The 11006-nt window shown below is 34.6% G+C and overlaps 1 protein-coding gene across 2 annotated transcripts; it reads left to right on the top strand.

Annotated features, from left to right (window-relative positions):
- The first annotated feature begins 1060 nt into the window (after positions 1-1060).
- Positions 1061-10515, top strand: LOC149804483 (uncharacterized). 2 transcript variants are annotated; one of them, XM_089940699.1, is made up of 2 exons: positions 1061-1488; positions 7563-10515. In XM_089940699.1, exons 1-2 carry the CDS (start codon positions 1332-1334, stop codon positions 8309-8311), a joined length of 906 nt encoding a protein of 301 aa, XP_089796825.1. In that variant the 5' UTR covers positions 1061-1331; the 3' UTR covers positions 8312-10515. The 2 variants fall into 2 exon arrangements, with proteins under 2 accessions (XP_089796825.1, XP_089796826.1); XM_089940700.1 differs by lacking the exon at positions 1061-1488 and adding an exon at positions 5807-6270.
- Positions 10516-11006: the final 491 nt, after the last annotated feature.

An 11006-nucleotide genomic window follows, 5' to 3' on the forward strand; every position in this document is an offset into this window, starting at 1 on the left:
AGGAGTTTTCAAAGATATGTACAATGCCAAAATTGAAAATTGTTATTTGAGTGACTCAGGTTGTAGGTTGGTATAATTGAAAATTATTGTTTGAGTGACACACGTTGTAGTTTGCTATAATTTAACACTGTTATTTAAGTGACTCAAGTTGTAGGTTGATACATTTGAACATTTGTTGTTTGAGTGGCACAAGTTGTAAGTTGCTATAATTTAATAGTTATTTGAGTGGCTCAAGTTGTAGATTACTATATAGTGTGTTTAGGCTGAAAGCAGGTCAGTTATATAACTAGGCACGGTATGTTAAGTATTTAGTAGGAAGTATACATGTTTCTAATGTTTCTTCTCTGTACTCTACTTGCATCTTTAAGTAACCAGAAAATTACAATGAATGTAACACAAAATGATAGCATACAATATCACGATGAAAATATAAAGTTATATTATTTAACGTGTGGTAGACAATATTTAACAGATTGTTAATACACAGCAAGGTATTAATTTCAAGATTACAATTAATATGGATGTTAATCTTAATATTACATTTAATATGGGTGTTAGTCTTATTATTGTATTAAATACGGGTGTCAATATTACATTTAATAAAAGTGTTCAACTGTGTTGTGTATGCAGCAACTATGTTAAGCATATACATATATCTAACGTACCAATTTGCTCTTCATCTGTGCGGACGCCTCGAAACATTATTATTAAAGAGTATATCCTCGTACTATTGTAATTACAGACATCTATCAGAGGAATTCCCTTTATTCCGTTCCACAGTGGCTCCTATCGTGCTTACGTTTTACCTATAAATAACACACACACACACACACACACACACACACACACACATACATACATGCATGCATACATACATACATTATATACATATTATATATGACACTTACTCCTTTTTTATGATCTATTTCAGAATAAAAGCGTTACTTTCATTTTAGGATATATAGGAAAATATAATTTGAAAGGGCGTTACTATTTAAAGGTAGAGTTAAATTTTCCACTACTAACGGCCAATCATACTGATGCCCACCGTGCAGGCGTGTTTTCTAGTTCAGTACGATGTTACTCTGGCCACTTATTATTACAGCTCTATCGCTGTTGTATCCAGAAAAGGCCAGAATGGCTGGAGTGGACAACGTGTAATATTACCTCAAACATTAGGGAAATCATGTTGATCTAGCGTATGAGTCACGCCACGGAATAGCCACCACTCGGAAAAAAATAGCATATAATACACATGGATGACTTCTGAGTACATCTAAATCAGTATTGGACATAATTAGCATATCACGCACATGTAACAATGACTTCTAATGGCTTCTACATACGTATGGGACATAATTCAGAACGACATCCGATTGATGAACGGAAAAATGGGGATGGGACTGTTGTCTAACCTGCTCACACAAGGAAGCGAAACCAAAACTTCTACCATCACGATGTTCACGAGACAGCCAAACAGTAGACTGGGTACATATTATTTATCAATCATTGTCCAATAGCTTAAAGTTGTTGAATAATTTCTATTAATGAATAATTAAATAATATATATTAATTTCGTGTTCTTCAATGCACATTATTTATTAATATTAATGTCGTGATATTAATTGGAAAGCAATATTTGTACTATTTATTTTCCCTTCAATAAGCGGCATTTATGTTGTTTGAATTTTGTGTTGCTCCACGATTATTATTTCTAGATATCACATTCACGTTGCACGAATGTACATGTATCTGAGAAAATTTACTGTTATGCTGAACATATTAAAAATATGAAGCACAGCGATTATGCCATTATTTTGAGCGATCCATTGAGAAGAGAACGTTTATAAACCAATCACCCAATAAATCAACAATAAGCTCTTCTAATGTATCTTGGCAATATGTTTTCCTAATTACTGATTTCACATCATTTGCCTAACTACCCCTTGCTGATTCCAACAGTGCAAAGCATGACAGATCAACGGGAATCTTAGAATACCGAGAATCAGAGGAAACTGCTTTACTCTTCTGAATTCATCTCTTAAAGGCTGTACATTGGAGATGAATTAATTACGAATTTCTTCGTTTGATGTTTTAATTACTTATATTTTTTAATAAAAATATTGATACATCTAAATATGGTGGTAGATGCCATTCTCACGGGTTCAGTGAGGTTAGCCGTACCATGTGACTTTCTCTTTTCTATTTGCCTTTGCATACTAATGAAAGATGAAATTCTTTATTTGTTTTTTATTACTTCATAAAATTACGATAACGTAAATGAACATTTACAGCCTGGTAGAAGGAATGTCATTTTTATTTTCAAGAAATATTTCGTTATTGAAATAATCAAAGGATCTGAAGATAATTACATATTCAATATATACAAATGCGGTTAATGCTGTTTAATATAATACAATTTTAACATTGAATTCATTACAACGATTGTGTTTATTCCTAATTAATGCTCTTTTCGAACTAGTACAAAATGAAAACGAGGCAACAATTTAAAAATTCCCCTGTTCAGGGACACTCCTGAGCTGTATGGAGCTACGTTAGCGCCATATTGCACCAGCATTCACATTCACATGCATGTAATTAACTTGCGCGAAAGTGTAGCTGAAATTTTCATCGGATGGTCATAGATATGCCACTACTAGTTTATTGGCCACTCAGTGGTCACTTTGTGTCCAGGAGCAATGATTATTCGAGGTTATCGTAGTATCATCGAGCTACAAAATAAGAACACTGATTGTATCAGTCGTATTCGGCTTGTAGCTTCGGTCACTGTGACCTCACACGTATCGTCAGCACGCGCTTTCCAGTCAGTATGTCGTTTCTTATAGTACGTTTAGATTCTAATTCTCATCCTTTCTAGTCCTCTGTCTTTCTGTCTTCTTAAATAAGCTGTGTAGCATTAATCTTGGAACATTTAAGTCTGTTTCAAAACCCGTGGTTAGCTACCACTCGATTACATCTAAGGCCATCACAGAACTGACCAGCTACGTCACATCCATAGGTCTTTATGCATATATTGTGCAAGAAGGTCGTTGGGAGTTCAGGCCAGTGCTAACAACCATATAAGCGACGGTCATTGGTCAGTTGGATTGGCTTTTGGCGGTGGGAGGGTCAACTGGACTTAATGGAATAACTTACATATCAGTTGAGTTTAGAGGAACAGTTGTAGTACACTACCAAGCTGTACAAGCGGTATATAGTACATTCTGGATATAGTAATTCACGCATGGATTTGGACGCCACTCTCAACTATTACCTTCCTGACCAGCCGTTCTAAACAATCTAGGAACAAACAATCTATAAAATTGTCTTTATCTAAAATATACAGAAAGAGATTTTTAACGCCAGACAGTTCACCGGAAACAGAAGGTAGGCTTACTCTCAACGTTACGTTTTGTCACTTGTTACGTAATAATGACGTTTTGCGTCAAAGCTTCTGAAAAAATGCTTTTTATTTTCCGTTTTATTTCTCATTAAAGATTAACACAGTGGTTATGTATCAAATGTCTGACGAAAAAATTTAATTCTTGGTACCTATTGCTTTTAACTTCTACACCAAAATTAGAACGAGTCCGTTGTTCACTACCATCCCAGTGTTGTAGTTATTTACTATACACTGTTTTAAATTTCTTAATTTTAGCAACTATATTTTCTAAACATATATCCCCGTCCTCCCACTACCTCTTTTTAGATAACCAGCCCCCCTTTTTGGTTATCAGTGGTTCGATCCAGTTGAATTTAGTAGATTATGCACATCAATTATCTTCTAGAAATCATTAAAGTCAATTAAACTGAAATTCTATAATAGAATCGAAACTAAAATATTAACAATTACCTTTAAAATTAAAATGTATACTTTGTGATGAACATACATTATACATTACACAGTTGATGTTTGTAATATGCTTTTTTATAGCTGATACTACTAAATGTTAAGTTATAAGATCCCTTTTCACAATGCCCTTATCTATATTTGCTTTATAACATTTGTTGAAAACTTTTGTTTTGAAACGGGTTTTGTGTATCAGCAAAACCGAACCACATTGAATAAGAACAAAATTACAGGTCAGTGTACACTAATTTGTATATCGTTAGTGTCCGCGTAGGAAAAATTTATTTATTTATTTATTTAAGCAACATTTATTAATTTTATTTATCTGAGACATCACTGATATGCTATTTTTCAAATTCACTCTTCACCATCTACGCGTACTTCTAATACTGATAGCATACAGTGTAACAACATGTCGTCTTTTTTACTAGCAGTTTTTGACAATGGTTCATTAGAATTTTCATTATTATTTTATTCTAATTTTTGTTTGTTTGGGAGAATGAGAAGACTATAATGGACGCGCAAAAGGCGAGGTTCTCAGACATATTAATGACTTCCCACCATTTATTTCATCGATAATTATCTTGAATAATTTGGTATGAGGTGGGAATTTTCTGCTTTTCATTTTTATCACTAACTTATACGTAATTTCGTGATTCTTGGGCTATCACAAAATACGAGAGAGAGAGAGAGAGAGAGAAAGAGAGAGAGAGAGAGAGAGAGTAAACGACTATTGTAAATACTAGTTGAGAAACGTACAAAGGGATTATCCTTTCATTAAATGATATAATTCGGACATTATCGAAAGATGATAAAATGGTATAGTAAAGTCGTCTTCTAAACATTTCTATTTTTATTCTTTCATTTTTGCTTTAGATTATTTTACTTTGTATAACCCAATTTCCGACAATTATTTGTTTAATTTGCATAAGCTAGTTCTTGACAAATAATATTTTAATTTGTATTACCTAATCCCTGGCAGATGCATTTTGAAAATGAAAGTTTTATAATAGTTTTGTCTTATGCAGTAGTGACAAGAGAATGTACATATGGTATTGAAAACATTTGTGGTTCCTTGTTCATTATTGCCAACACTATAAATAGCATAATATTATTTTCAAAGACCGAGTTAGACCAGGACGGCACAAGACCGAGTTAGATCTGGACGGCACAAGACCGAGTTAGATCAGGACGGCGCAAGAACGAGTTCGATTAGGACAAGCCCGAGTTAGATCAGGACTGCACAATACTGATTTAGATCAGGACAAGACCGAATTAGACCAGGACGGCACAAGAACGAGTTCGATCAGGACAAGACCTAGTTAGACCAGGACGGCACAAGACCTAGTTAGATCAGGACAAGACCGAGTTAGACCAGGACGGCACAAGAACGAGTTCGATCAGTTAGATCAGGACGGTACAAGACCTAGTTAGATCAGGACAAGACCGAGTTAGATCAGGACGGCACAAGACCTACTTAGATCAGGACGGCACAAGACCTAGTTAGATCAGGACTTGTCAGTGTGCAAACCAAAGCATATTAGCTGCTTCTCAAATGTTTTTAGTGTGTAACTTCTACATGGGTGATACATTCCAAACTTCGTTCCACCAACTTTCACCCGTTTTGTTTAAAACTGTCATTTATTGCTTATATCAGTTGTTTCCAATTTAAAAATTAAAATAAAGTCATAGAATTTCTTTTTGGATGCTAGGAATTAAATGCTTTCAGCATTGTATCAATAACCTTTCTGCGTAGCAATACTAAGGGAATACAAAGTTTGAAACGTAGTTTATTTTATTTGGTAGAGCATCGGACTCGTCATCCAGGGGGCACGGGTTCGGTGCACACCGAGACCAGTTCTGGTCGTTTGCCTCGGTGTGTCATTGGGACTTGACACAGGTCTCCTATTTCCTCGTCATGATATAACAGTTAAACGTGTTGTCAAAACAAACAAAACTGCTATCATTTACTTTTATTATCTTTTCTTCATTAACTGACCGTTCGACAAGCTAGCGAATGAGCAGTCAGCGTGGATCACGCTTGGTCCACGTGGAGTGGTGTATCATACCTTAATAGCTGGTGACTTGGACATTCTTTACCTATCTTTTAAGTCTAAGTGGAGCAGTCTTAGAATCGTTTTTTAAAAACGAAGAAAGTTAAGAGCAGCAATTTTTGTTTTCTACAGACAGTTGAGAATCCGTTACTCAAATATGTGTTGTCGAGAGATGTTTGTGGACATCAACTACGAGTTTTTTTTCTTCATCAAATTTATTTTGGGAAATGCTATCGTTAAATAACGCTACCTAGGCAGTGGTTTTATCATGGAGACGACGAGTACTAGACACATAGGTATAATGACTCATCGGGTTTATGGAAAAAATAAATAGAAATGACATGGAATCATCCTGCAAGAAAAGAGGTATACAGTTTTTTGTCTTTCTTTTGTTGTCTGCATGCATAACAATAATATTCTTCTTCATGCAAAGACACTAGCCTCGTATAGTCGTGAAAATACGGTACTTACTTATCACGACATTCCTGTATGTACGTTATTGTTCTTTTCTAGCATGTAGTTATGTAACAAGATTTTTTGTGTTTACATTGGATCTTCAGCCTAAGTTAACAAAAGCAAAGACTCGCCATGTCTGGAAACAGTGGATACTCAGATCTTTGTAGAAGCTAATTTTCTCCAAAAAGATATTTATTCGTGTCAAACGCAAGCGTTTCCATAATTAAATTGATATTTGATTTTTTTAAAACGCAGATTACAAAAGTTTTCCTTACGTTAACGCTTTTCAAATTTAACGAATATATTTCCATGTCAGACTGAAAAAATACCGTGATACACGTTGCCTTTTGCAAAGTGGTATTTGATATGTTGTACCAGTGCCGTAATATATGATGACTTTTGTCACGTATTATTTAATGTCATGATGTAACAAGATCCGTAGACACACCGACTTTTGCCCCCATGTATAATTTAATATGTGCAATGATGTAACAAGGACCACAAAAATACCGACTTTTGTCATGTATTATTTAATATGTGCCATGATGTAACAGGGAACGCAAAAACACATGTGGGTAATAAAAATGACCAAGTAATATTCATGAGCTTTTGCATTGCAAATTATCATATGGAATTTATCATATGGAAGACAAGCTTGACTGATTAAACAGTTAGACTTCAAAGATATTGTCTCTACCTGTGTTAATATCAGCGATAAATATAGTAAAAAGCAAAATGGAGACAGAGAAAAGGGAGCAAAATGATTTTTTTCCCGTTGTTTTCTTGCTGACCACATAAGATGAAAGCCAAGATGAAACTTTGTACGTGATGATCTTATTTAAGCTTTGTCAGTGCACACACATTTTCTTTTAATAAATTATTGATACAAATCAAATTTAAAATTCTAACAGATGTTTCTAAAAATTGTACGTCTAGAAGTTGTCATGAAGTTCGAGGGGTAGAACACGTCAAATTTTGTGTACCTATATATATATATATATATATATATATATATATATATATATATATATATATATATATATATATATATATATATATATACCTACTAACAAAATTTATCTTAACTATCTATTGTGGCCTAATTTATTGTTAACAAAACATGTACCTTATGTATTAATTCCAAATATATCGAGCTTATGTTACAACAAACATGATCCTTACGCTAATAAATTCTTTTTCAGGCATGGCTGATGCGGCTTTGGATCTTTCGTCCAAACCCCTGGCGGAAATTTCTCCTCACACAGTAAAGCCCGATAACCCAACCACGAGCCCGAGCATGGGGATGCATAGGTCAAATTCCATGTCCTCAAGCTCAGACGGCGAATACGGGGGAAGTTCCTCCCACATCAAACCAGCATCTGTTGCTATACCAACATCTAGCTTTGATTCTTCTAGTTCAGGTGAGAATGTGGACGATTCCAGTTCGTTATCCCCCAGACATGGTGGATCTTCTAAACCATTTAAAATGTACCCCATGGACACGTTCTCCATGTTTTCGTCTTCCTCGCCTATGTTGGTCGCCCCCTCGACCCTATCTACGGCGGCCAGCACCATGAACACAGGGATCGGTCTGTTTGACGGTGCTAGCTCCTCTTTTCCCACATTCCCCCTCACACCATTGACTTCACACTTACTGCAGAGAAAACGGCGAGCGGAGAACCGGTCCGTAGTGTCACAAGAGGCTGAATCACTTTCGTCGAAAAAGACAAAACCTATAGCGGAGGACAGAAAGGATGACGCTTATTGGGAGAGAAGGAGAAAGAACAATGAGGCGGCCAAACGATCAAGAGACACGCGAAGACAAAAGGAAGAGGAAATTGCAATGAGGGCCGCCTTTCTTGAACAAGAGAACTTGAAACTAAGGGCACAAGTGGCAATTCTCAAAAACGAAACTGCTAAGTTACATTATATGTTGTACAATAGATTGTAAGATACCATGTGACATTTCTAGACCTGGATATACTTCACGAGGCAAATGTGGTGCATATGTGTGTAAATTAGAAGGTGAATCGGTGTGACTGTGCTCATACTATTCTGTATTCTCAGGAAGATGCTTAAGGAATCTCTACACTGGCGTTCTGATTCTCGAAATTTGTCCATTGATTTAGTTACAATGTGAGAAGTGCTTATGTAGGTTCATTATGATTATTCGAAATCTCTCAAGGATCTACCATCAAGTGTCGAACAACTACAATCCTCAGCCAAAGATGTAATATGTTCCAAAAAGACTGATTAACGGTGTTTGTTTTCCTTTCAGGTGTTCATTAGCGTTTTCAATATGTTTACCCATGATACCTTTACACAAGATTGTTTACATGTTACAGTGCTATTTTTCATACACATTTGTTTTTATTTCTCTTGCTTATTATTTGCTTTTTGAAAACATCCATAACATCATATTTCTTAGAACCATTCAACCTGAAACTAAGTAGGTACAAGTGCATGTCGGGTGTTTTATCTCCAGATCACCAAGCGATTCACTCTCTTAGGTACAAGCTAGCATCAGTCAGGCAACAGGACTCCAGTCTGATTAACATCAGATCTGCACTGTCCTACGTGAAGATCTGACAGCAACCGGTTAGGGGGCATGTTCTGGTGACCTATGTCATTAATATAATCAATAATTTTATCAGCCAATCAGATAAAGTCTTATATGTTTACGTTTTGGAGACTGAGCAGTGTTGTTGAAGAGCAGAGGATCCATGTGTGCCGAACGATTTGATTCACTTTCAGATTTGGAAAGCTGCATTTTCATTAGCTATACAAAGGTCATCAGCACATGACCCCTAAACGGTCGCTTTCAGATCTTCACGTAGGACAGTGAAGATCTAATTTTAATCAGATTATTCGTATTCTAACATAAACATTGATTAGGATTCGGAGTCGTAAAATATTATAAATGTTTGAGGAATATTTATCTCTTTTATTATTGAAATTTATTGTTGATAAAAACGAAACTCAGAAAATGAGTATGTTAACTGGATTTTTTTTATATCCCCTCATTTTTTTTATTATTATCGAAATAATTGTCTGAACTCTTGAAATACTAAAATTAATTTATTTTTTGTTTTAGCTTTTAACGGCACCTCGTTGTAATAATGGCTATATACTGTCAATTGAAAGTAAAATAATACAAATGTAAACAAGAAGAAATGCACGAAAAAGTAAGGAAAAGACACCCTTCAAAATAAATGTAAAAATGAAGTATTTACTAGGTAATCATTAAAACTAAGGAATTTTGGGCTGGTTCCAAAAGTTGCCTTAATTTTTCAATGTCTTTGACACAAAGCCCAATCACCTTAATTTTAATTTTTCTTAAAACTATACTCTGTTAATAAACAAACAGATGAATTTAAACATCTGTTGACATTGTTTAAATCTCCAGTTTATCCAGTTAAGCCAATTTGATGATTTTTATGCAGTGATATAAAGATTATAACAATTCTTTCTTTCATGTAGCTACGCAAGAAAAGCTGATATTTGATTACTTACTAATCTGTAACTAAAAATGGAATCTTCAAGAAAAAAAATGTTGCCTCATCCATTTAAGATTAAAATGGGGACGATTTTCAGCATGAAAATGACAATAATATTTGAATATTACATTGCCAAACATCAGATAAAGTTGTGTCTAGCAACATGTTATTTTGCTACTTTGTTTCATGCTCCAGTGATAATTATCAAACCATTCAGTGCTTTATTCACAGCGTTATTGGAAAAGTTTGGTGTGGAACAGAATTTCACCCAATTTTAAAACCAAGTTGTTGCTTGTTTCAGTTTATTTTAAGGTAGTCTGGTTCAATTATATTTGGGCTATAAGTAGAAATAGAGGATAGCATCGGACGTGAACATTTTAGTTCTACAAGTATTGATTGCTTCAAAATGATCTGTGGAGTTTTCTCAGGATGTATTGATCGTATTTAATATATGCTTTTTTGCATGTTCAGACCGTTTTGTGCCGTTAACTTCCAATCATAGTTTATTTTATTTAGTTTCATAGAAACATTTACTGTTCACTACCTCATTTTATGTCTGTATTATTTGCTTACTAAATAACAAAGTGCGAGCTATTTTTGCATCAAAGTTCTTGTTTATGTATTGTTATTTTGTATATAAATAAAGTAATAATTTTGACATATTGTTTTGTTTTGTTGCTGGGGGTATTGGCGGGGGAGGAGTGCTGTGGGTGAGTAGTTGTTGTTGGTGTTAAATTTTTTATTTTATCTTTAGTGATCATGCGAATTAAATTCAGATAATGACGTAAATCTCATCCGACGTCCTGACGTTGATGTAAAGTTCCCTGCCTCTGATCCATTCTCCCAGAGACCACATCATTTATGGTCATTTTTCTTGATGCTTGTTATCGCTGGGACTCAATGAATCTGCGCTCTACCATAAGAATTTGTTTCTGAAATCGTAGAAATTTTTAAAGTTAAATTTAACCCAAAGTGAACAAATTGTAATAAAAAATGAAATCTTAAGGTATGAAAAATGGAGACAAATGAACATTATTGAACACATGAATTTTTAAGTGTAACTTTAGAAGTACTTCGACATGGAAACAATAGAATTAATATAAGTACAAAATATTGGTCGCTAAGCGACAACCATGATATTCAAGATGA

This window comes from Sinohyriopsis cumingii, chromosome 2, assembly GCF_028554795.1.
Source record: "Sinohyriopsis cumingii isolate HCF-2022 chromosome 2, ASM2855479v2, whole genome shotgun sequence".
In the NCBI taxonomy this organism is placed as follows: domain Eukaryota; kingdom Metazoa; phylum Mollusca; class Bivalvia; order Unionida; family Unionidae; genus Sinohyriopsis; species Sinohyriopsis cumingii.